The 27,462-nt window shown below is 39.2% G+C and overlaps 2 protein-coding genes across 4 annotated transcripts; one reads left to right on the top strand and one right to left on the bottom strand.

Annotated features, from left to right (window-relative positions):
* Positions 1-7,035: 7,035 nt before the first annotated feature.
* LOC142629583 (uncharacterized) lies at positions 7,036-10,256 on the bottom strand. Its single transcript, XM_075803590.1, has 3 exons — positions 9,765-10,256; positions 8,001-9,004; positions 7,036-7,912 (listed from the first exon to the last, which is right to left on the bottom strand). Exons 2-3 carry the CDS (start codon positions 8,499-8,501, stop codon positions 7,106-7,108), a joined length of 1,308 nt encoding a protein of 435 aa, XP_075659705.1. The 5' UTR covers positions 8,502-9,004; positions 9,765-10,256; the 3' UTR covers positions 7,036-7,105.
* Positions 10,257-12,584: 2,328 nt separating this feature from the next.
* On the top strand, positions 12,585-26,545 carry LOC142626694 (inorganic pyrophosphatase TTM2). Of its 3 annotated transcripts, none has more exons than XM_075800402.1 (12): positions 12,585-12,922; positions 14,934-15,290; positions 20,292-20,406; positions 21,469-21,664; positions 21,764-21,877; positions 21,989-22,162; positions 23,092-23,286; positions 23,808-23,930; positions 24,004-24,125; positions 25,069-25,192; positions 25,330-25,587; positions 26,011-26,545. In XM_075800402.1, exons 2-12 carry the CDS (start codon positions 14,954-14,956, stop codon positions 26,224-26,226), a joined length of 1,974 nt encoding a protein of 657 aa, XP_075656517.1. In that variant the 5' UTR covers positions 12,585-12,922; positions 14,934-14,953; the 3' UTR covers positions 26,227-26,545. The 3 variants fall into 3 exon arrangements, 2 of the variants coding, with proteins under 2 accessions (XP_075656517.1, XP_075656516.1); XM_075800401.1 differs by having other exon boundaries at positions 12,786-12,922; positions 25,315-25,587; XR_012842596.1 differs by lacking the exons at positions 25,330-25,587; positions 26,011-26,545 and adding an exon at positions 24,338-24,454 and having other exon boundaries at positions 12,786-12,922.
* The last annotated feature ends 917 nt before the right edge of the window (positions 26,546-27,462 follow it).

The raw sequence follows: 27,462 nt of genomic DNA on the forward strand, positions 1-27,462 counted from the left end.
AAAAAGAGGGAGAAATAATATAAGAACAGTTCTCGGCTTACGTCCGAGCAGGTTGATTTACAGTATTCATTGTTGTTTTCAAGTGTTTACCATCTTTGGCTTGTCATTTAATCCTCAAACACTTCTAACCTGGGTTTCAAGCCCACGCTCTACAAATCATATTGTTTAAGGCTCATTGGGCCTGAGCCCATAACTGTTCTTGGGGCCAGGTGCAATTGTGCACTTACAATTGGCGCCGTCTGTGGGAAATCTAGTCTAGAAGGGACAGGGATACTATGGCAGGCTTAGGTGCTCACCATGCTGAGTCACAGGGATCACAGTCGGAGGATCATTTCGAACGTCTTGAACATCGAAGGGATCGTGAGGGGAGTGTCCATACAGAATATCCAGGTGCTAGCCATATTCATGAAGGGGGTAGCACCACCCACGATGAGGGTTCTAAATCCATGCAGAAGGAAATCAACCGTTTAAAGAGAAAGCTACGCCGCGCCAAGCGTAGGTTTTCACCGTCCTCATCTAATTCTTCCTCAGAGGAGGATAGGGGAGCTGGCTACAGCTCAAGGTCGCGCTCTCCCACCAGTGCAACATCCTCCGGTGAGGAGGACGATCAGCCAACTCGCAGACGTAAGAAGCCTCATTCTAGGGGCTTAGGCAACGATGCTATGAGTAGGGCGTTGCACCAGCTCTCCAAATCTCCATTTGCACGGAGGATTGAGAAAGGAAGGCTTCCCAGAAGGTTTACCCAGCCCACTTTCACCATCTATAATGGCCGGACTGATCCGGTGGAGCATGTGAGCCACTTTAACCAGAGGATGGCGGTGCACTTTCACAACGAGACCCTGATGTGCAAAGTTTTCCCCTCTAGCCTGGGACCTGTTGCTATGAGGTGGTTCAACGGCCTTAAGTCGGGGTCTATAAGTTCGTTTGGGGAGCTTACTAGGGCATTCGCTTCACGGTTCATCACGTGTAGCAGAGTACCTCGGCCATTGGACTCGCTGTTATCCATGACCATGAGGGAAGGGGAGACGTTGAAAGCATACTCCGATCGTTACTGGGAGATGTTTAATGAAATAGATGGCGACTTTGATGAGGTGGCGCTTAATACCTTTAAGGTAGGCCTCCCTACTGATCACGACCTGAGAAAGTCTTTGACTAAAAAGCCTGTTCGCAGTGTACGTCACCTCATGGACCGTATTGACGAGTATAAGAGAGTGGAGGAAGACCAACAGCAAGGAAAGGGAAAGGAGAAGGTTATCCCGCAGGAGAGAAGGGATTTCAGGTCGGACAGATATCACAATAACAGGCCGAGGAGAGATTACGTTGGACAGTCCGCCTCGGCAGCCCCTCAGGGCGTGAACACTGTATTCCGGGAACCAGTATATCAGCTGCTGGAGAAAGTTCGTAAGGAACCCTTCTTTAAATGGCCTGATAAGATGGCAGGAGACCCCGCGAAGAGGAATCACAACCTTTTTTGCCAGTACCACCGGGATGTGGGCCACTCTACCGAGAACTGTCGGACCCTGTGGAACCATCTGGAGCAGCTCGTCAGTGAGGGAAAGTTAAAGCAGCACTTGTGTCAGCCCACTGGGCAGGTCAGTCAAGTTGGCTCAAACAACCAGAGGAACAATGCATCTCGGCCAGCATTGGGAACAATTAATGTTATCTTCGCTGCCCCTGGCAGGACCGACTTAGGTCCCACTAGGGTGATGGCGGTTTCCCATCCATAGACCGAGGATGTGGGTCACAGGCCGAAAAGGTTGAAGGGCATTTTGCCCGTCTTAGATTTCTCGGAGGAGGATAAGGTAGGGACTATCCAGCCCCATGACGATGCTCTTGTGGTTACCCTCAGGATAGGGAACTATGACGTGAGAAGGGTGATGATAGATCAGGGCAGCGGTGCAGATATCATGTACCCTGATCTATTTAAGGGGTTAAGGTTGAAGTTGGAAGACCTTACTCCTTATGACTCGCCACTTATAAGCTTTGAGGGGAGAGCCGTTGCACCGAAGGGACAGATCCGTTTGCCCGTTCAATCTGGCTCAGAAACGATGGAGGTGGACTTCATCGTGGTTGATGCGTACTCTCCATACACAGCCATCCTTGCCAGGCCTTGGCTGCATGCGCTTGGAGCCGTCTCCTCTACCTTACATGTTAAAGTTAAATTCCCCTCGGGGGAATGTGTTGAGGAAATCCTCGGCAGCCAATCGGTAGCCAGGCAGTGCATATCGGCTGCAGTACTGCATCAGACAGAAGCCGAGTCTTCGGCTTTGGTCACCAAAGACTTATAGTAGTTAACGGCTCCTGATTCATCTGGAATGGTGACAGGAGATGAGACACAGTGCGAGGGATTAGAGAAGTTTCCAGTGGCCGATGACCCGGAGAGATTCTTCCAAGTCGGTGTACTTTTGCCACACCAAGAGAAGATGGAGTTGTTAGAGTTCTTGAAGGATAATGTTGATGTTTTTGCGTGGGATCCTTATGAAGCTCCAGGCGTGGATCCGGGCTTCATTTGTCATCACTTAAATGTCAACCCGGCTATTATTCCGAGAAGGCAGCCACCTCGGTGCTCTTCCAGGGAACATTCCGAGGCTGTAAAGGAAGAGGTGCTTAAACTCAAGAGGGTTGGGGCTATCAAAGAAGTTTTCTACCCTGAGTGGTTGGCCCATACAGTCGTCGTTAAAAAGAAAAATGGAACGTGGAGGGTATGTGTGGACTTTACTGATCTGAACAAGGCCTGCCCTGAAGATTCGTTCTCAATGCCACGTATTGATCAACTGGTGGATGCCACTGTCGGACATCCTCAGATGAGTTTCTTAGACGCCTTCCAGGGTTATCACCAGATTCCCTTGGCACTAGAGGATCAGGAGAAGACTGCCTTCATTACACCGACGGGGAATTACCATTATAAGGTCATGCCATTCGGTTTGAAGAATGCTGGGGCTACCTATCAAAGGATGATGACCAGAATGTTCGAACAGCAAATGGGGAAAACCATTGAAGTATACGTTGACGATATGGTGGTGAAAAGCAAAACAATACCCTCACACGTGAAAGATTTGGCCGACACTTTTCAGATACTGAGAAGGTACAAGTTGCGCCTCAACGCCTCAAAATGCTCTTTCGGCGTGGGGTCTGGAAAGTTCTTGGGATACATGATTACTCATAGAGGCATAGAGGTAAATCCAGTGCAGGTCAAGGCTATTCAGGACTTGCAGCCTCCTCGGAACCCAAAAGAAATTCAAAAGTTGACGGGAATGATTGCCGCTTTGAACAGGTTCATATCTCGGTCAGCTGACCGGTGTCGTCCTTTCTTCCAACTGTTGAATAAGTGGAAAGGGTTTCAATGGACCGAGGACTGCGAGTTAGCTTTTCAACAGCTCAAGCAATATCTTTCTCGGCCACCCATTCTGTCTCGTCCCGAGGCGCATGAGATTTTGTTTGCTTATCTGGCAATGGCCGTCCACGCGGTTAGCCTGGTCCTGATAAGAGATGATAATGGGATGCAAAGACCGGTATATTACGTTAGTAAATCTTTGGGTGATGCCGAGGTGCGTTATCAACCCTTAGAGAAAGCGCTCCTGGCCGTGGTTCATGCCACGCGAAAGCTTCCCTATTATTTTCAGTCCCACACAGTGGTTGTTCTGACCCAATTGCCCCTTAAGGCAGTGCTGCGTAGCGCCGACTACTCAGGAAGGATAGCAAAATGGGGGACCATCCTGGGGGCTTTTGACGTTAAGTACAAGCCTCGCACCTCGGTGAAGGGCCAGGTTCTCGCTGACTTGGTGGCGGGATTTGCCGAGCCCTTACTGGAAGAAACTCTAAAAGAAGCACACATGGATGAAAAATCAGTTGGTGTGATTACAGCTGCCATGCCTCCGATTTGGAAAGTGTATGTGGATGGGGCGGCTAATCAGAGAGGATCTGGTGTTGGACTTGTTCTGACGTCCCCAGAGGGAATTGTCTTCGAAAAATCTTTGAGATTGGCGTTCTCGGCAACTAACAATGAGGCCGAATACGAAGCGGTCTTGGTAGGCATGAAAATGGTGCATAGGATGGGTGGGAAGGAAATCCACATCTTCTCGGATTCTCAACTGGTGGTCGGCCAGGTCACGGGAACCATGGAGGCTAGAGATCCAAGGATGCAGGAATATTTGGCCCAGATTAAGCGTCAGCAAACTGAATTTGACTCCTTCGCCTTAACTCATATCTCTCAGAGCGGAAACACCCATGCAGACTCCCTAGCCACGCTGGCAACGTCCTCGGCTCAAGGTTTACCTAGGGTTATCCTCGTTGAGGATTTACTAGAACCCTCTCTTGTCATTACCAACGCGCCTCGTATCCATCTAATAAGGCCTGGACCTAGTTGGATCGACCCGATCGTATCTTTTCTTAGGGATGATGTCCTTCCTGAGGACAAATCTGAAGCAGATAAGATACGCCGAAAGGCGCCACGTTTCTGGTTGTCCGAGGACCAAAAACTGTACAAACGATCATTTTCAGGACCGTACTTGTTGTGTGTACACCCTGATTTAACGGAAGGGCTTCTAAAAGAATTGCATGAAGGGATTTGTGGCAGCCACACTGGGGGAAGATCCTTAACCCACAGAGCTCTGACTCAGGGTTATTGGTGGCCCAATATGCAAAGAGAGGCCCAAGACTATGCCAGGAAATGTGATCAGTGTCAGAGGTTTGCTCCTAATATTCATCAACCTGGAGGAGTTCTTAACCCCCTTTCCAGTCCTTAGCCCTTCGCACAGTGGGGACTAGACATAGTTGGGCCATTTCCGAGGGCAACAGGCAATAAAAGATGGCTTCTCGTGGGAACAGACTATTTTACTAAATGGGTTGAGGCCGAGCCCTTAGCAAATATAAGAGATATTGACTCCAAGAAGTTTGTCTGGAAAAACATCGTTACCAGATTCGGTATACCACACACACTCATCTCAGACAATGGTGTTCAGTTCGACAGTAAGGCTTTTAGGAAGTATTGTGGTGACATGGGTATCATAAATAGGTATTCCACCCCAGCTTATCCTAGAGGAAATGGGCAAGCCGAGGCCGTTAACAAAGTCATTGTCAGTGGGCTGAAGAAAAGGTTGGATGATGCGAAAGGCAGATGGGCAGAAGAGCTCCCTCATGTTCTATGGACGTATCGGACCACACCGCGCAGGTCCACTGGAGAAACTCCATTCTCTATGACTTATGGAGCCGAGGCGGTGATACCTCTGGAATCTGGCTTTTCCACCCTAAAGACCAGCTCCTTTAGCCCGGAGAATAACAATGGACTCCTGGAAAAAGGCCTAGATTTGCTTGAGGAACGGCGCGAGGCAGCAATGGTCCAAATGGCTTATTATCAACAGAAGCTAAAACGGGGATATGACGCCCACGTGAGGCTAAGGCCACTTGCACCTGGTGATCTCGTACTAAGAAAAGTTGTGGGCACCTCTAAGAACCCAGCTTGGGGTAAATTAGGACCCAACTGGGAAGGCCCCTATCGCATTACTTCAGTAGCAGGCATAAGGTCCTATCGGCTAGCTGACCTAGATGAAAGAATTGTACCCCGCCCATGGAATGTAAATAATCTTAGAAGATATTATTATTAATAAAATGTGCTTTTATCAGTGAACATTTCAAAGTTATGACTACCTCTGACGCATGAAGTTACTAATCTTAAGAATCAAACAGAAACTTGGTTAAGTGCAGTCCCCGGACCACAAACCTCGTGGAAATTGATGTCTTGTCATTTGTTAAACAGAACCTTAGTTATGCCGGGTCTTCGGACCTCCTACTTTGGGGAAATTAACATTTGAAGTTACTGTTCTTAAGAATCAAACAGAAACTTGGTTAAGTGCAGTCCTCGGACCACAAACCTCGTGGAAATTGATGTCTTGTCATTTGTTAAACAGAACCTTAGTTATGCCGGGTCTTCGGACCTCCTACTTTGGGAAAATTAACATTTGAAGTTACCGTTCTTAAGAATCAAACGAAACTTGGTTAAGTGCGATCTGGACCACAAACCTCGTGGAAATTGATGTCTTGTCATTTGTTAAACAGAACCTTAGTTATGCCGGGTCTTCGGACCTCCTACTTTGGGGAAATTAACATTTGAAGTTACTGTTCTTAAGAATCAAACAGAAACTTGGTTAAGTGCAGTCCCCGGACCACAAACCTCGTGGAAATTGATGTCTTGTCATTTGTTAAACAGAACCTTAGTTATGCCGGGTCTTCGGACCTCCTACTTTGGGAAAATTAACATTTGAAGTTACTGTTCTTAAGAATCAAACAGAAACTTGGTTAACTGCAGTCCTCGGACCACAAACCTCGTGGAAATTGATGTCTTGTCATTTGTTAAACAGAACCTTAGTTATGCCGGGTCTTCGGACCTCCTACTTTGGGGAAATTAACATTTGAAGTTACTGTTCTTAAGAATCAAACAGAAACTTGGTTAAATGCAGTCCTCGGACCACAAACCTTGTGAAAATTGATGTCTTGTTCTTTGTTAAACAGAACCTTAGTTATGCCGGGTCTTCGGACCTCCTACTTTGTACAAATTGACATTTAAACTTGTTGATCTTAAGAACCAATGGGAAATTGTTTAAGTCTTGTCCTCGGACCACAAACTTGATTAAATTTAATTTCTTATTGCGCCTGGAAATTAATGCCTTACTGGTCAATAATTCGGATCTTAAGTTTTATATCTTTAAGTGTTAAGCAAATTTGTGTAAGGAATGGTTCTCTGACCTTACATCCTACTAGAAACGGTGCTATACATTACAAGGGTTTGATCGTTATATGAGGTCTTTTCTTCTTTTTAATCAAGGCATTGTTTAAATATCTCAAACATGTCACCTTCTGTTAAGTCTTTAATAACATGCGCATGATTATGTGGAAGTTGTGGTTGTGCAATCCTTGGAGTTAGATTTGTTTACTCTGAGAAACTTTTGCTATGTATTAATGGGAAATTTTTGCGATAATTATAAAAAGAATAAAGTAAAAACAGATGCAACACGATTGAAAATCAAATAAAGTTGTTCTTCATTAATCATTTGGACATGTATTACATATAAAGGCTGAACATTGAGAAAGAAAAGCCCTAAGCTAGGTCCTAAGCTTTTGGAGGAGGATCTTGCTGAGAAGTGCTGGTTCCCTCTGTCTCTTTCAACTCCAGCTCAAAGGAAGTCAGGACTTGCTTTCCTTTGTCTACTGTCTTCGTTGGAAGGACGTTGGGTTCCACTGTCTGGCTCAAATCCTTCTCTGCATCCCCTCCTCCTTCCTTCTCTTTGTTGGAACCTGAAGGTTCTGTAGGATCTGGAATCAGCTGTGGGACCATCGGAGGCAGAGCAGGGAGAGTTGACTCAGGGGTAGGAGTAGCAGCAGGAGCCTCTTCAATCTCCTGTATCTCCAGGGGAAGCCAAACGTTCTCGGACTTCCTCAGATCCGAGGATAGCGGAACTCCAGCTACATTTAGGGCTTCCCCCCAGACTTTCTGACAGTATTCCCGGCACAAAGCCGCGAAGGCCTCTGTCAGCTGCTCCTCGGTGGTTGCTACCCCTTCCTCGTAGCTCGTCTGCTTGGCAGTCTGTAGAGAGCGTTGGAATGAGCTGGCTTCTTCTTTCATTAGCGCAAGCTCCTTTTCCAAATCCGAGCGTTCCCTTTGTGCTCGGGAGAGCTCATCATCTTTTTCGCGAAGGAGTTTGCGCTGCCCTTCTATCTGGGTCTTCATGGTCTTCAGATTAGACTCCACCCCATTCTTTTCTCTCTTCAGATCAACCACCTCCGCGACAAGCTTCTCGTTCTCAGCGAGGGCTGTGCCCAAGGACTTCTCAGTCTCCATCCTGATCTCCAGCTCAGTTCTGGCCTTCTTCCGAGTGTCTTCTATGAACTTCTCGGCTACGAAGACCTCCTGAATGGCCTGTAACAAAATATGATGGAATTAGGAATAGTAAAAAACTTATGAATATTGTTAGAAGTGGAATATTCCTAAAAAGGGGGAAACTTACCAGCGCTAGGTCCCTTTTTAAAGAAAGGAATAGTTGTGGCTGGCTCATTTTTTCCAAGGTCTCCATATCCTTGGGCAGCAGAAGAGGGCGCTCCAACACTTCGGCCAAGTGGTGGGCATGGCCTTGTTGAACCGCCCTTATACTGGATTGGCAGGAGATGGGAGCACCATCCAATCTTAAGTCAGGGGACCAGGTGACCGGTGCTCGGCGCACTTCGGCCTCATCCCTGATCTCCCCACTTCCAACTGAGCGGGCCCTACCCTTGCCTTTATCCAGCTTCTGCTGCTGAACCGTTGGGGGTTGTTGTCGTGGTTTTTTGGGGTCCTTGCTGATCGTCCCCTCAATATCCCCCTTTCTCTTCTTCTTGGGATCCTCGGCTGGAAGTTTGGGCTCAGCTGGAGGAGGGGGAGGTGGCAAAGATGGGGGAACTTGGGACGCCCCCGTCTTCTTCCCGGCGATCTTTGCACCTCTCTTGGTTAGGAGATCCTGCATCCTATCCATCTCTTCCTCGGATCCGTCTTCTGGTCGGGCAACTAAGAACCCTGCAATTCCAGAGGCCTCGGTGGCTTCTTCCTCCTCGTCAGAAAGTACGACGAACTGAGTCCCTTGAGGTCTTCCGGTATCTTCAAGTTGGAATTGATCTATCTCTTCGTCTAGTGTATGCGAGGAAGACACCTGCTCTTCTGGAACAACAGTCGCCTGAGAATGCACAGCGAGGGGGGTGGCCGCAATGGGCTGTCCGTATAAAACGGTGTCAGGGGCGTCAGGGAGATCGTGGTCGTCCAAAAAGTGGGGCCGGGCTACGTTTATCTTCCTTCGCCTTCGGTCACCGGCTACTATGGCGTTTTCTATCTCCTGGAAGTCCGAGGAGATGGGAGTGTATCCTAAGATCAGATGAGCCGCTCTGAGTTGTAGGTCCTCGCTGACAAACACCTCGGAGCGCAGTACTCGGTTAAGATCTGCAACGTTGCAGTGGCTTAAGCGTGGGCGCACGTGTCGCTTATCTGCAAGGGAAGACACCAAATCAAACGAATATGGTCAGATTCATACAATACATGATAAACCTAAATAAACATGAATGCATGTGAATGCGTATTTTCTGTGAGTATTAGAGGAGTTTATGCGGGGGGGGAAGGCTAATCCTAAGGTGTCGCACCTGGATCTCCCCACTCAACTGGGCAGTGGAGGCCGTCGTGCCAGTTCCTAGAGACGATCAGGTAGTCATCCTTCATGCCTTTGTTGGATTTGGGCAGACAGGAGATTAGCCTAATGACGCTGGAGCGAGACTTAATGTAATAACCTACTTTGGAAAGTTTATGGGACTCGTACAGAAAGACAACATCGTGCCAGGTAAGGTTTAAACCCATCTGCTCGTTTAGAGCATCGACACTACCCAAAACTCTAAAAACGTTTGGGAGGCATTGATCGGGACACAACCGGTGGTTGCGAAGATACTCCCTAGTTACAGGCCTCATTGGGAGGGTCATCCCACCCTCTATAAAGGCTATTATTGGGATGATAACCTCTCCCTCCTTTCTAGAACCAGCCACGGCTTCTGCCGGGCAATATTTCAAACCTACATCGCCGGGAATGTGATACTTGGCTCTGAAGCCTTCCATTCCAGCGGCGGTATCAACTAGACACTTAAACCTACCCATTAGAAAAGGACGAAAGGCTAAACTCTAAAGGGGAGAATGTCTACAAGGACAGCCGAGGACTATATCCGAGGAGAAAAGGTTAAAGAGAGAGAGAGCAAGAACTTACAAAGATAAAGGTGTGCAAATTTCCACGGTTTTCTGCAGGTAAAGTATGATTGCTGATGTTTTGATGGGATTAGCCCCTGGGAAATTAAATGAAGGCGCAGGTTCCCGAAGCGTCACGATGTGCGGAAAAGCGGCCTCGAAATTATGTTTATCCCGCCCAAATTTTCGTGGAGTAACGAGGACCGTTGGATACCCATCTCGCCGTTGAACGTGGAAGACAAAGTGTGGCTTACAGTCATAAATGCGCGCGTTTTTGAAAATAAAACCGCCAGGTGGCATCCTCTGGGACGCGAAACGATTTCTGCACGTGTAATCACTCACAAAGTGTGTAGAGTAGGTTCTCGTCAGATCAAAACCCTATTTTTCTCCTCGGACGTTGAAAATTAGTGTTTTGAGGGGCTATTGTGGGGAGTAAAAAGACCCTGATGGAGATATGGGCCTTTGGGCCGTGCTAAGGAAGGCCGACCTGCTCTTGAGTTTAGAACTTGTTAGTACTACGGGTCGGCCCATACGCCGAGGATCCAGCCGAGGGTGAATTTCTCTTCGGACGGACACCGGAGAACCCGGGACTTCATGATAAACGTTAGGCAATGACATGGTCAAAACCAATGGATAAAAGGGGTAAACCCTTGAATGTCCTAGAAGCACCGATGTTAGAGAAACACCAAGGATAAAGGCTGTCACCTCCACATTAAAGACCCTGCACCTACCACCCTGGCCGCATTAATGGGGAAGTGACACCTGAACAGTGGAAGGGAAACTTCTGGTTACTATTCAAAGGCACTGAGAAAAGAAATATCTAGGCTAAGGGAGAGTTGGGGCAACACGTGTACAAAGTATCAAAAAGAGGAGTATTTAAGGAGCAACTTAGAACAGAAATGGGGATCCCTTTCTTTGTAACCTAAAAGAAAGAGAAAAAAGAGAGAGAAATAATATAAGAACAGTTCTCGGCTTACGTCCGAGCAGGTTGATTTACAGTATTCATTGTTGTTTTCAAGTGTTTACCATCTTTGGCTTGTCATTTAATCCTCAAACACTTCTAACCTGGGTTTCAAGCCCACGCTCTACAAATCATATTGTTTAAGGCTCATTGGGCCTGAGCCCGTAACTGTTCTTGGGGCCAGGTGCAATTGTGCACTTACAGTAACTTGTTAGTTTTCGTCCAATGCAGGTAAGGGAATTAAGGAAACAGCAACATCATGGCTGCAAAAATATGCAATAAACTAGTGGGTTCCAGTTAAATCATTTCACCATGCATGAGGCATGTAGCCATCCTCTATCTCCTCAATTTTTCTATTTGAGTTTTAGCTCTTAGTCATTGACACTTTCACATTTGCCACCATTGTTCTATTTTAGGTAATGTTCTCTCTCTCTCTCTCTCTCTCTCTCTCTCTCAAATAGTCAATCTCTCCATCTCTTAATTCAACTAAAAAATTAAGAAGTTGGGGATTATTTATTTATTTTAAATTCTATTTAGGCATGTATTTAGTTGTTTGATTTCGATGGTTTTGTATATTTGGTTGTTTTTTTTTGGAATTTTTCCATTCCCACACTCAACATACATAGCCCAACCAATTTAACAAGATGTGCATTGATCAGCCAAAGTCAACCATGGTAACTTGTTAGTTCCTGTCCAATGCATGTAAGGGAATTAAGGAAACAGCAACATCATGGCTGCAAAAATATGCAATAAACTAGTGGGTTCTAGTTAGCTCAACTGGTAAAGTCTCTGAAGGTTGAATAAGAGATTTGTGATTCAATCCCTGCCTACACCAAAAACTGATTGGTATCTTGGTCTGATGACAAAGAGCTTTCATCAGGAGCTGGCGACATAAGTCGAAACTCTCTAAAAAAAAAGCAATAAACTTGATCACATTGTAGGACCGCTTTATAAATATAAATTTAAAGGACAAAGATTTTCTTCAAGCTTGTTTGGAGAATCTTTAAGAAATTGTGTGATGATTCATAAAGTTATCTATGTGTATTAATTTAAATCACATAACTCATTAAATAAATTAAGGGTCTGTTTGAGAACAACTTATTTAGTTGAAGTTGGAATTTTTTTACCAAAAGTGTAGAAAAAAAAAGTTGAAAAATAAGCTGAATAGTACAATGAGATCCATAAATAGTATCAAAAAGTATAGTGAGACCCATGAATAGTAATAAAAATAAACTAAAATTACAAATAAACTGAAAATTTCAACTCATTCCAAACTATCTCTAAGTGTTTGAAAATACAAGTAGATGGTCATTCTTTTTGATTAGCAAGTAGATGGTCATTTTTTTGATGAACAAGTAGATGGTCATTTGAAACACCAAGTGGTGGGTTAGAAGATTTTTTTTTCCAAATAAATATTGGAGGAAAACTTTGTCCAAATCCAAATTCTATATTATCTATTAAAAGAAAAGAAAAATATTAATCTTTTAGGGTACACAAATGCTGTGACACGGCTAATTCTTCAACCGCCCTAGAGCTGAAAAGTGAAAGCAAATTACCCAAAAAAAAAAGAAAAAAGAAAAAAAAAAGAAACAATATTTTAATTATGACAGAATTTCATTTTTCGAGCCATTATAAAACCACAATAATTATAATAATATTTTCACAATTATCTTATACGGCAGATTATAATAAGTTATTCCTTATTTTTACATAATAATTATTTTTCCTTGGACCACTTACCGTTACGGCATCAAAATATTGTAACAGGAGTGTGGTACTAGATCTTTTTGTTTCCTTATTCAACACAGCACTCTTTCTGCGAATGCGAGCTGTGACTGACTCTAGAAGTCTATATATAAATAATACTAATATATAAGAAAAGAGAAAAAGAACAATAAAAAAATAGAGGTCTTTTCTCTTTCTCGGTGACTCTCTCTCTCTCTCTCTCTCTTTCTCTCAATCTCTTTTTCTCTCTTGAGAGTGTTTACACACACAGAGATTGTGTGTAGAATCCCACTTCCCAAAAAATCACGGAAAATCACATTCCTTTGTATAGCGGGAAACCAATAATAATATTATATTGAAGAAACCACCGACCTTGTTGTTGTTCTTCTTCTACTTGGGTTTTTATTCTTTTGCTCATAAACTCACCGTTACTCATTGTCACTCAAAACAAACATCTCGCTCTGTGATTCCAAAATCGCCAATATCACACATTGGTTTGTCTTTTTTTATCTTTTATCTTTTATCTTTTCTGGGTTTTGTTTGTTTTGCAATTATTATCTATGTGCAATTCTCATATTTTTATTCTCATTTTGATGTTGTGTGTGTTGTTTGAGTCGGTTACTAAGAGTTAGATCCAAACAGGGTACTAAAAGGGTTGTTCTGTGTTTTGTGTTTTTTGGGTAACGTTAATTTTGTGATATTCTTTTTCTGGGTGATCCTTATTTTATGTTTTTTTTTCTTTCTATAATGGTGTTTGGATCAAATTTTTTTTCTTTTTTGTTTGTATTATTGTTTTAAGATGAGTGAGAAATGTGTTTCTTTGGATCTTTTAATCTTAGTTTGGTACTTTGTGTTTGATGTAATGCTCAAAAGCATGTCCTGACAAAGTTATGGAACATATATAGTTTGTATTGTTTATTGAAGGTTACTGTTCTACAGCAACTTCTTGGATATAATATTGGAATTACCTCAAAATGTATCAGTGTTATACATTAAATTTATTATGTTTATGACATTATTATTAATTTTCGTGATGATCAGGGGTCTGATGACTATGAATTTCCTTGATTATTTCACCCCAAAAAAAAAAAAACCATAAACTTTGTTGCCAAACCTCAATTTTTCAAATAAGGTTTTTGAATGCTTTAATTTTTACCTGTACTATTAGCTCCAATCTTAAAGTTTTGCTTGGAGACTAACTGGTAAGTTTTGCTGTGTTGCGTGATATGAAAGAGAAGCATGAAATCTCAAGTTTAATTGTTAGAATAAAAACTGCTGTTGGTCATTATGGGAGAAATAGTTGTGTGTATTACACCCTCGATTAGATGAGCACAGAAGCATTGCTAGCTTAGAAAAGGACTTTTATTGGTGCCATGGCATCAGCTGGTAGATTTCATTCATACTTTATCTGAAGAATGAGCATCTTTTTCTTTTGCCACCAATATCTGATGGGATTCATGCATCAAGCCCATTATTATGTAAACATGGTTTACCTAGACATCATCACCTAACTTAGTTTAATTTCTCCCATGGGGAAAAAACTAACTTTATTTTTAGGGAAAATTACAATTTACCCACCTTTGGTTTAGTTTGAGATTGAGTTGCCAACTTGTTTAAAATGAGCACTATGTTCACTTGTGGTATAATTGTTTTTGCTTCCAGTTCATGAGTATTCAGATTGTAACAAGGTTGTTACTGGGTTTCTTTTTGAGACACGTGATATACATATACAAATTTTGATGATTTGGGTCTTAAAAATATATTAGAAGTACTTTGTGTTTGATGTAATGCTCAAATTAAAACTATAGGCGAATAAAGTGTGATTAACACTTATTTTTCTGGAACCATAGTTTTTTAGGTGTAAGGAACTTACATGTCTTTCTGAGTTTACTCAACCAAAGCAAGAACTGCTCTAGATTAACACTATAGAAGGATGGATTTAATTTGGTTCTGTGGCTTGATTTTTTTTTTTTCACAAAAATTACTGCAGTATTGTTTCCATTTTCTTGAAATTTAATCATTCTGTTGTATAAATGATAGTGCACAGTATGAGACTTTCTTTTTTTTTTTTCTTTTCTTTTTGCTTATACTATTGAAAAAATTGACAAATTTTCCTGCGCTTTGGTGGAGTTCATCTCAAACTTTGATGACTTGTCTCTATTCTGTTTAATTTACCTACTTTAAATGTAATCAAAATCGTTTTGATTTCTCAAACCGACTAGTACAGACCAATGCTACATATTTCTGAGAGAAATCTCCGAAAATTTTCTTTTCTTCATTGGATATTGTAATACTTGTTCAATAAAAGCTCTCCATTTCTTAGTCAAGAATCCTTGGAATATTGCTTCTGTTATTCACGCAGATTAATACTGTATATGGTTTATAATTGCAAATTGTTACCTTTTAGCTTTTCACAGTGACTTAAAATTTTTGGTTTTCAGTTTTCACCTTATATGTTTTCAAATTTGTTCATGTTGATGCTTAATCTGTTTTTTTTGTAATCAGAGGGAGCCGGCATATGTTCAATGGATCAAGATACTTCTAGTGCTGATTCACATCAGAAACGGGGTGTTCTCTTAAAAGATCAAGTTCGATTGGTTAAGAGAAAGGACTGTGATCGCTATGAGATTGCTTCAATCCAAGATCCCTTGTCATTTGAGAAGGGTTTCTTTGTAGTGATCCGTGCATGCCAATTATTAGCCCAAAAGAATGACGGAATAATACTGGTAGGCGTGGCAGGTCCTTCTGGCGCTGGAAAGACAGTGTTTACAGAAAAGATAGTCAGTTTTATGCCCAGTGTTGCTGTTATTTCAATGGATAATTATAATGATGCTAGCCGGATTGTTGATGGCAACTTTGACGGTAAACCCTCATTCTTACTCATTGTCTTCTTTGACAGAGCTTTTTCAATAATTTTATTGGTTGACTATTCTCTGGAAGTAACTGTAATATCTGAGATGTTCTTGCATAAGCCTTTACAGGAGAAGATCTTGAAAAAAAAAATCTCACTGAAAACTATGTAATTGTGTCTTGGTAGTCATATATGAATGTCAATATCCAAAATTGTGAGGAAACTTTTTTTTTATTGGTAAGTTACACACACACCCGCAGGTTTTGAACCCATGGCCTTACCCTCCATTCCATTATAAAGGGTGGACGAAGTGCCAGTTGAGCTAGAGCTCATTGGTGAAACTTGTGAGGAAACTAATCAATTGAGTGACTTAAGTCTCAGGTCAGACTGATGCAGAGCATTGACATATGCATTTTGATTTAGTTTACAGTTTTAAGTCTCAGAGCTTGAATATTGTTGGCTTGATGGATTGCTCATTTTCTTCTGTGGTTCTGTTTCATCCATAAATTCTTTCCGTATTACCAACACACTTTCACACACATCATCTATGAATTTGTGAGTGTATGTGTGCACGCATGTATTTTTGAATTCTAATGAAATGGTTGCTGTTCAAACAAATTTTTATATATTCACATATTGGACGGAGAAAACATCCATGAATTTTTTCACTATCAGGTGATGTTAATTAATCTGGTCACCATTGTCCCTTTGGAAAGCTCCTCAGCTTCATTAGCCATTGGCCACAGGGCACTGATATTTTCCTTGACCCCAATAGCAGCATCCTACATATGTTTCTGTTCTCTGGTTCATCTTTACAGTTGCTTGTTTGTGTCATTTCATTGTCTCTGTTCAGCCAACCCATACACATACTTCGTGTTCATAGTTCATATGCGATTTGTATCCCTTGTACTAAACCTCTTATCCGATTTGGATCCCTTGTACTACTTTAACTCTTACAAGGTACCCCTTCAAAGGTTTACTTCACTACAAGAATTGTGTAGAGGGTGATCATTTTGGATTGAAGACTGTCTTCTGCAAAATGAATTGATGAGTTGGTTTGTCCTGCTCTACCAAATTTGATGCAGGACAAACCAAACTGATGCAACAATAAAATTAAATAACAAAAATTAAGGATAAAAAACTTAGGAGTCAAGTACCTAGGCCTGCTTGGTGTCAATGCCTAGGCCTACTTGGAGTCAACACCAAGTTAGTGAAAACCTTTAATAGTTAACACTTAGGGTCCATTTGGTGGGTGATGGAAAAGTGAGACAATAGAAAATATTTTAGTTCTCTCTCATGATGTTTGGTTGGAAGGATGGAAAAGTAGATAGTTGGAAAACTAATTTGTTTGGTTGTATAAATTTACTCTCATACCCCTATTATATAATTCAAAAAATAATTTTTTTTTTGTAATCATAAAATAAAATAAATATTTTTCCATTATATTATATATATTTTTCTTGTATTGGAGGTAAAAGATGTCAAAAAGAAAAAGAAAAAGAAAACAGCAAGTTAACACACGGTGGGTGGGAGGGGTGTTTTCTCAAGATCCATCCTCAAAACCTCTCCAGATTGGAGAGAGAGGATTTTGGTGGGCTTGGGGAGAAAACACCTGGGCCCACCAAAATTCCTCACTTCTTCCCTCCCAACCAAATAACCCTCTCCTCCATTTTTTTTTTCCTATTTTCCTCTCCCTATTTTCCATTCCTCCTAAAATCACCCCAACCAAATGGGACCTTAGGATTGGCCCAAAGTCAGCACTAGACCATTGGGGAGTTTGAAAAGAAGTTTTATTCATCATCAAAATAATTCGGTCTTCACAAGAATACATTATGCTCCTTATATATACTACTAAACTCTAATTCTAACCGACATAGGAAAATCCTAGTTCTAATTGTCTTAGAAACCTAAATCTAAATAACTTGAGAAATCTCAATTATTGAATTACAAAAATAACCTTGAGTCTAGGACATTAAAAAAATACTAATAATCTAAATAATAACTAAATCTAATTGACCAATAAAAATATAATTGACGTCCAAATTAAATAAAACTAAATATTTCTTTGCGCTTACCACATCAGTTGGTCTATGTTTTATTCGTGCTTAAGCATTGATACTTGGAAGTTGGAACATTTGTACAACAACAACATGCCTTAATCCTAATATTTTGGGTTGGCTATGGATCCTCAACAAATTACTTGGGGTTGGCCACATGCATTCTCTTCCTTCATTCTATTCTATATGAAGTCATATTCTCTATTACTCCCTTAATTGAGAAGTCATTTTTAATTACTTCTACTAATATTATTTTGGGTCTTCATTTTTTAATTCCCTAAACTTGGATTAATTTACTCTTTCTTACCGGTGCATTAATTGGTCTCCTCTAAACATGATCAAACCATTTCAAACGACTTTCTCTCATCTTTTTATCAATAGGAGCTACTCCTATCTTTAAGCTGATTTTCTCATTTTGAATTCTATCTTTCCATGTATTTCCACATATCCATTTGAACATTCTTATTTCAGTTATAATCATTTTATGAATATTTTACTTCTTAATAGTCCAACATTTGGTATTATAGAGCATAGTTGGTCACATGACAGTCTTATAAAATTTTCCCTTTAACTTAATAGGTATTTTTCAATCACACCATCCTAATGCGCTTCTCCACTTCATCCACCTTATTCTTATCCTATGATTCACATCCTTTTCAATCTCTTCATCTTTAACTTAATAGATATCGAAAGCTCTTGCTATTTATTATCTCTTGGCCATCGAGTCGTACCACCCCTTCAATTGTATTTCTACTTTTACTAAACTTACATTCCATGTATTTTGTTTTAGTCTTACTTAATCAAAAGCCTTTAGATTCTAGCGTGTCCCACTAAATTTCTAATTTGGCACTAACTCTACTTCTAGTTTCATTCACTAAACTATATCATTTGCAAAAACCATACACCAACGGACTTCCTCTTGAATCAATTTAGTGAGCTCATTTATCACTAGTGCAAAGAGATATGGACTTAATGCTAACTCTTAATGCAAACCTACTTTGATAAGAAACTTACTTGTAATTCCTTCACTTGTTTTCACACTAGTTACAAGTTCAGCATACATATCTTTTATCAACTTAATATACGTTAGTGGAACTCCTTTCTTTTCAAAAACCAAACAGTTGACCTCTCTAGGGACCCTATTATATGCTTTCTCTAGATCATTAAAATCCATATGAAGATCTAAAAGCCTCTCTATATTTTTCCATTAGATGTCTTAGTAAGAAAATAGCTTTAATGGTAGAATGTCCTAGCATAAAACCAAATTGATTCTCTAATATTGTTGTTTCATGTCTTAACCTATTTTCAATTACTCTTTCCAAAGTTTTATAATTTGACTCATAAGTTTATTTTACAATAATTTGTACATTTTTTAATACCCTCTTGTTCTTGTAAATAGGAATTTGAGTACTTCTCCTCCACTCACTAGGCATTTTGTGAATACTTAAGATCTTATTGAATTGGTTTGTCAACCATCACACAAGCACTTCCAAAATTCACTGGGGATTTCATCTGGTCCCACTTTTCCGATTTTCATCCTTCTTAATGCATCCTTTACCTCGGTCATCCTAATTCTTCGAACAAATCTGCAGTTTTTATCCTCCATTGGGTCACCCAAATCACTCCAATTTTTCATGTGGTTTCCATTAAAAAGTTTATCAAAATAGCTTTTTCGTCTCTCTTTAATGTGATCTTCTTTTACTGTTACTCTTTGATCTTTAATGCACCAGGCTCCATTCAAGTCTCTTCTTTTCATTTCCCTTGTCTTAGGAAGTTTACAAATATGCTTCTCTCCCTCTTTCATCCCCAACTTGTTATATAATTTATCATGAGCCCAACATTTAGCCTACATTTAGCCTCTCTCTTAGCCTCTCTCTTTAATTTAATTGTTGCTTGAAGCTCTGTATTCCACCACCAAGTCCCCTTAGTTGGTTTCCCACATCCTTTAGATTCTCCAAGTATGTCTTTTAGCCACTCTTTTAATACAAGTAGCCATTTCATTCCACATCTTATCTACATCTTTGTCTAAATTCCACTTTCCTTCTATGATCATTTTATCTTTAAACACATCTTGTCTCTCCCTTAAAACCACACCTCGTAATCCTTGGGTTTCTTTGTCTCTTTTTCTAATATCTCTTCTTTTCCATCTTCTAATAAAATATCTAGTACCACCACTCTATGTTGAGTGGTTACACTCTCTCCTAGTATCACCTTACAATCTTTACAACATCTACTATCTACTTTTCAAGGATCTGTGTTATTTTCATTAATTTTTCAAGCCTACAGTATCACTTCAGGCTGGATACTGATTCTTTGTCACCTCTCCCAAACCCCGTAGAAAGTGGGAGGTTTGTGCACTTGGTACAACCTTTTTAGGAAAAACATGAAAATCGCAACTTCTTTCAAATATTCTTTCTATCTTTTTCACATAATAGGATGCTGAACAAAAGCTCCATCACTGCATCTGTTTTCCAATTCTTTTCTAATATGGTCAGGCAAAAACCTCGTTGTAAGATTGGGTCATCTTCAGTCCATATGTGGAGCCTGATTTAATGATTGTTTCATGGTTAGGATTCTTAGGTTGTAAGTTCTGTAGTCTTGGCCCTTGGTGCTGTCTTTAACTAGCCTAGTTTTCTGCCTTGATTGTTGGTTTTTAGTGAATGAATATATCTGTAAAGTATTCCACATGGTATATAAACATCTTGTTTCCAAATTTTGTTTGGTTTCAAGGAAATTTTATTTAAAGTTAAGTAGTACTTTTGCATACTGGCAAGAAGTGAGCATGCACGTGTATTTTTTGTAAAGCTGACATGACAATATTACCAAATTCGATCAAATAGTGTGTTTTGGAAATCACTTATGATTGTAAATATCTAACCAGAGTAAGCTAACAGTTTCAAGTTGGGAAATAAGACACAGCATAACTCTGTTGGTTCTAATGTCTTTATGAATCAGATCCACGCTTGACAGACTATGACACCTTGCTCCAGAATGTCCATGATTTAAAGGCAGGAAAGCAGGTCCAGGTTCCAATTTATGATTTCAAGTCTAGCTCCCGCACGGGATACAGGTACTTGCTCATGCATCTAATACTTCTAAGCTTTGGTAATATGTACGGGTCTTCTCATTCTTTGAGTAAGCTGTTTTAAATTATATTGTTTCATGATAGCTGATGGCACAATACACGGAGACTTTAATGTGAATTTTAAGAGTTTTAAGTATTCTAAGCCTAGAGGTAGGGACTCTAAGCCTAGAGGTTGAGCCTTGGTGTGATGGTAAGTGCCTTTCACCAAAAGCAACAGGTCGCACGTTCAAGTCTGGGAATTAGCCTCTACAAAAAAAATAATAAATAAAAATTGTGGTAAGGCTACCTACCATGACCTCTCTTAGAACCGACAAAAGTGAGAGCTTTGTGCATTGGATATAACATTTTTTGTTCAGGGGAGAGTGATTAATGCACTGGTAATAAAATGTGAGTTGATCCAAGATTTTAAGTTAAGTGAATTTAAGAAGGTAAAGGAAGCCCTAAAATAACATTAGAAGTAATAAAAATTGACTTATCAATTAAGGGGTAACAAAGAATATGACTTCAGATAGAACTTAATAAAGGAAAAGAATACATGTGGCTGACCCTAAATAATCTATTGAGGATCTATAGCCGACCCCAAAAATTTGGGACAAAAACTTGTTATTGTTGTTGTTTGCAAGTATTAGAAGCTAAGAATGGAGTTTTTCATCTTTTTCATTCGGAATGATGAACATAATGACATCCTGAGTTTTTCTGTAATCGGACTTAAAAAGTAGTGGGTATTGTGTTCTTTCATATACATATATTCTAAGGTAGGGGATTGGGACCATGCCAATTTTGCAAAGTCTTTCATTATTGAAAAGATGTATATTTTGTATTCTGAACCACCTCCCCACCCAAGAACAAAAAAGATAAGGAAATTCAACTCTGATTGGGTAATAAATCCTCTGTATATCTTGGAATCTAAAGCCATATTCAACTCTGATTCTGCTAATGTATATGGTTTTCCAAAACTTTTTTTAAAATATATATATTTTCTGCTTAAATTTCTACAACTCTTGCATATTCACCTGGTAGGTATCTAAATGCATATATCTATGACAGGACACTTGAAGTCCCAACCTCCCGCATTGTGATCATTGAGGGCATCTATGCATTGAGTGAAAGGTTGCGACCTCTACTGGACCTTCGTGTGTCTGTAACTGGTGGAGTTCACTTTGACCTCGTCAAACGGGTTTTACGGGATATACAACGTGCTGGGCAAGAACCAGAAGAGATAATTCATCAAATATCTGAAACGGTTAGTTTTGGGCTCCTCCCCCTCCCCCCCCTCCTATAAATCGTTATATTTAACAATTAAAACCTTTTTGGAAGTTCTCAAGTATACTTTTATAAACAGGTATATCCAATGTACAAGGCCTTTATCGAGCCAGATCTACAAACAGCACATATTAAAATCATCAACAAATTCAATCCTTTTACTGGATTTCAGAGTCCTACTTATATATTAAAGGTTATTATCTATGTTATTCATATTTTACTTCTTATTTGTTGCTTTTATCACTGATTCTCAAATACTACGTCTTTGTCTACATCAATAACTGAGTGCTACCTTTTATTGTAGTCAACAAGGATGGTGACTGAGGACAAAGTGAAGACTGTTTTCAGTGAAAATCATACTGAAACAAAGGAACAGACTTATGATATATACCTTCTGCCACCTGGTGAAGATCCAGAATCTTGCCAATCATATTTACGGATGCGGAATAAAGATGGAAAATACAGTCTCATGTTTGAGGTTTCTCTCTTAAAAACCAGTTATTATTTTTCCTATTATTGTGCATCCTGAATATTTTAGCGCCCAGCATATTTTGAGAAATAACAATGTTTTTTATGGCTGTGTATTTTGACTTGTGTGTTTAGTAAGGTTATGGTCCTAGAAATAGCTTCATATAAAAGGATTTCATGTTTCTGTTGCTCAATTTCAGTTCTTCCTATCTTTTTTTCAACACCAAATGAAATCTTCTCTCTTACCTATTGAAACCCTTAACCCTCATGTACTTTCTCTATCAAATAGCAATAAAAAACTCATCAAACCCTAGCCAATTTTAAACCCTAATCCATTCTTCTACAACTCTAAACCATAGATCCACAAATTCTCTTAAACCTTACCATACCACAATCACACGTAGAAAAATTCCCCAATTTTTCCTAGGTCAAAATGTATACATGCACATCCCCAAAATGAATGTAAGTAGGCTCACCTACATGCATGTAAGGAGCAGAAGATGAATTTGAGAGATAAACAAGACAAGTTTTGTCTTGCTATGTCAATTCTTGCCATCAGAATAGATTCTCATTAAAAATTCCAGTCCACATTCTTATTTTACATTCTCTTGTAGTTTTTTTAACTTTTATAGACCTCCTTGTTACTACATTACGTTCTCTGTCAATATATGATGCTTGGAAGTCCTAAGGAATGTGACTTTCTCTTATACATGATAAGGCTAGAAGCTTTGTGTTAGAATATGATGTCACCATTTATGGAAGCCAATTTGACCTCGAGACATAAATCCATAAAATAATGGGATAAGTTTCCCATATCCTTGGCATCCCACCTTTCAGTGGCTCCCCATACTTGCTAAAAATTGTTTTGATAAATGGAAGGCAAAACTCTATTGGTGGTATGGTATTACCTAATCGATGGCTTGTACTTCTATTTTTCAGGAATGGGTGACTGATAATCCATTTGTCATTTCACCAAGAATTACATTTGAGGTCAGTGTTCGTCTTCTTGGTGGGCTAATGGCCTTGGGATACACAATAGCATCTATCCTTAAGAGAAGCAGCCATGTATTCTCAGATGATAGGGTCTCTGTAAAAATTGATTGGCTAGAGCAAGTAAATCGTCATTATGTTCAGGTACCTCTATATTTTTGCACCTTCATCTATTTCTTACTTAATAATCAGATAGGGTTCTATGAATATTGTAAACTTTTAGTTCTATCTAACCTATGGTTAGGCATATGCTTCAATTCTCTTTAATATGGCTATCTGTAGCTGGGCTGTGCCAGTTTTGTCTTGACCTGTACCAAGAACATTCTTAATGTGGGCCAACATCTGGCCTTACCTTAGCACCTGGTACTATTGGCCAAGGCCCAACCCTAAGGGGAAAAGTATTGGCCTGGCTTAGCCTGGACTGGCTCATGGAGTTGTTATTGCCTAATCTTTCATTTCAGTAAAAATATTTGTTGTACTTTGTCATCAATTGTGATGCAGCATAAGTGGTTGAGGCTAAGGTATAAATCTAAGAGACTCAGATGTTATAGTTTCTGATTATGGTGCTTAATGCAACTCTTTAATCATTCATTTTCTGAGCTCTCTTTGAAGCCCTCTAATTGGGCTCTGCACAAATCTAAATTTCTTGTTTTTTTGTTAAAAAGGTGCAAGGAAAGGATCGCTTAGTTGTAAAATATGTTGCTGAACAGCTGGGATTGGAAGGTTCATATGTTCCTCGTACTTATATTGAACAAATTCAACTGGAAAAGCTTGTAAATGAGGTCATGGTATGAAAATTCCAAAACTTTATTATGCCTTTCAATTCCATGCGTTGGTAGTTGTGATCTAATCATGCCACAGGCCCTGCCAGAAGATTTAAAGACAAAGCTCAGCTTAGATGAGGATCTGGTTTCAAGCCCCAAAGAAGCACTTTCTAGAGCCTCTGCAGATAGAGTTGCCATGAGAAATAAGCATCTTAAGAGGTGCACTTTCCTGGTCCTTTTCTCTAGTTATTCTTGTTGTGATTTAATACATAGATGTTGACAGTGTATTCTGACTAGTGTGCTAGACAACCTAAGCTGGTTGATCAATGTCTGAGATCTACCAATTTGAGAATTGGATATATTTGTACGTGTTACGAGTGCTTTTCAATTGTTTGAGTTGGTAACTTGAATTTCAATTCAACTTTTAGCAGGTTATAAGCCATAATTCTGTGGATTTGAAATTGCAAAGAGCATGTCCATGTCTTTGCTTGGAATTTGGTTTTTCTTCATCTCTATGAAGTCATATGCAGTGCTGTGTCACCAAGGATGTATGGTCCCTTTTCTCTTTTTTCATTTAGGAGTACAGCCTTAAAAGTAGAAACCAGCCTGGTGAGAACTCAAAGTGGTTTCTAGAATTAAAGTCTCTTGCTCTAGCAATACAGATTCTTTTCCATCTTGGCAACTTGTAATTTATCTTCTATGTTCTAAAAACAGATATTCATGCCAATCCGATTCTAGACTTTCCATGTGATAAATTATATTCTCCTGTTATCTGGTATTGTTATTGTCTTGAGAAACTAAGACCACTTAGTCTTCCATACAAGATTAGTGTTTCCCATAGATTCATATTTTTATTGGAACTCATTTGAGGTGTGAAGATCTAGTTATGTCATAGACTGATACCTAAGACAATTTTGGACCATGTTCAAGAGAAGAAAGTCTGTTTCTAAAGGATTCTACGTCAAAACCAAATGGCCCAAATCCTTAAAACAAGTTGTACGTGAGACTATGTGCACGTGCTTTATGAAATGAATTTCTTTCCCACTCTAGGTTTTAAATCAACCACTGACAATTTCTCAAATCTGGTCTTTATCATTTTTTTCTTCTTCTTTATCTTCAGTTAAAGTTTTCTGTCTTTGAGTGACAATGAGATTTTGAACAGTGGTATGTCACATTCGTATACAACCCAGAGGGACAAAAATCTGGCAAAGCTTACTGGATATAGTGCCAACGGTCAAAGGTTTGATGATAGAAACTCGGAGTCCCCTTCAATGCCAGCAAATCAGGTAGACTTGCATTATTCTTAGTGCTTCTGATATTGTGCTTTTCCTACAATACTAGGAATCAATATATATATTTGTCAATCTGCCTTTCTTTTTTTCTTTATATATTTACTCATTTTTGCTAGGGGGTCTTTAATCAGCTTTTAGAACAAATTACCTCGCTGAATGATAGAATGGATGAATTTACAAATCGTATTGAAGAGATGAATTCGAAGTTAACCATCAAAAGAAATTCTCCCAGCCAACAAAACATGTCTGCTCAAGCTGACACCTGCAATGGCTCTGCTCCCACTTCTTACTTCATCTCTAGTTTAGGCAATGGTTCATTGACTGGATCCATAATGCCTAATTCATCATCTTCCTCCCAGTTGGCTAAGGAATCTCCTTTGATGGAAGAGGTATTAAAATAATCTCTTTATACCCCTACAATTTTTTTCCCTCTGTTTTTATAGCTCTATAGGTTAATAACTATAAGAGACACGTTGAGATGAAATTGAGATGTTGCGCTGCTTGCTATGATGACACCTTACAATATTTGTGTTGTTTAGAATATAGTGTATATAACTAGAAAGTTATCAACTATTTCTTTTGGTAAGTTTGTTACTCAGTCAGGTTTATAGATGTTCCTTTATTGCATGCTCTATGTTTTGAACAAAGATTTGATCATGTGTTTTATAAAAAGTTCTATGGTATTTTCATATCTAGTCTCCAAAAGTCATTTTCCAAACATGATTGCCCTTTCCAAAAAAAAAATGATTGCTTGTTGGCTGGTGATTCATTTTCATATTTTAAATTTGTTTGTGCCTCTGCTTTGAAACCAGATATCAGGTATTGCACGGGGACAACGTCAAATCATCCATCAGTTGGACAATCTTAACAATCTTGTCCGTGACAATTTAGGAGAGAGGTCTCGCCAAGTAAAAACAACAAACAAGAGAAGCATTATAGCTGATGTTGAACCCATCACAGTTATGCTCACATTAGCTGTTGGTGGTCTAGGAATCTTCCTGATTAAGGGATTTTTAACCCGAGTCTGATTCCTCCACCCAATAGACTTTTACGATCTAGTGAATCTTTTTTTTTTTTTTTCTTACTGTTTTGCAATTTTACCTTAAGCTTAAGAAAGATAGTTGGTTTAACAATGTATGGATAGTCTTTAGAGGTAGTAGAGGCACATAGGAACTTTCAAGGTTCTCCTTGACCTTGAGGGTTTGTTTAAGGAAGGATGCCGGGGCCAATTTTGTAACGTTGGGGGTCCTCCATTGTCATGTCAACAATGATTCATTTGCATTTTATGACATTTTAAAGTTATAAAAAAAAAAAAAACAAAATCAAAAGAGAAAAATCTACAATTTAGATGAAGTACTGAATTTATACGTGAGTTACGAAGTCCCCACAAAGCCTAGTGCTCTATTTAAATCGATTAGGAGTAGTTTTAAATTGAAGGGACACTTGGCATAAATTTTGAACATGTGAAATTCAATTGGAATGACATTTAGTACAAAATTGAAGTATAATAAAATCTAATTTGTATCCTTGGTTGAGCTTCTGTTTTAATGCTATGCTAAGCAAGAATTACCTGAAAATTCAATAAAATATTTCAATAATATGTTTAAAATTGAATACTGAAATAAATGGTTAAAATAAAAGAAATTTTACTTAAAATATAGTTGATTATAATAAAATTTAAGTTTTTATCAAAATCCAATTATAAGAATTAGTTATAAAACTATTTAGAATAAATAATAAACCCTTTTGAATATCATTTTTTTTCTAATAATTAAGTTCTAATAAGAGTAGAATTTTTTTTTTTACTAAATTGAAATTTATACCACCAAATTAGGGTCATTTTGATTTGTGCCTTAAAGTTCAAAAATTTTATCCATACCCGTAAAATTACGTGATGATTGGAGAAAGGGCCTTTTGTTCATAATTGTTAATCAAGTGTTTATTAAATACCACCTAAACATGTTACGTAGACCAATCAAATCATGTAAATTCAATTAAATTACAAACAAAAACTTTAAAAATGAAGACCAAGATGCATTGTTAGTCCCTAAGGTTTACTACCTATTGAGCGATTTTGGTATTTGAAGTTTCAAATGAGCGTTATTAGTTTCTTTATTAATTTTTGTTAGTTTCCTTGTCTATGTCTAACGGAACAATGACATGACATTTTTTTTAATTAGGTTTCATCCTTTTTGGTTTTTGATAAAATTACACACAAGCATCTAACCTAATTCTATCCCAAACTTGGTTTTTATTCAAGGAAA

The sequence above is a fragment of the Castanea sativa genome, chromosome 3, assembly GCF_040712315.1.
Source record: "Castanea sativa cultivar Marrone di Chiusa Pesio chromosome 3, ASM4071231v1".
Lineage (NCBI taxonomy): Eukaryota > Viridiplantae > Streptophyta > Magnoliopsida > Fagales > Fagaceae > Castanea > Castanea sativa.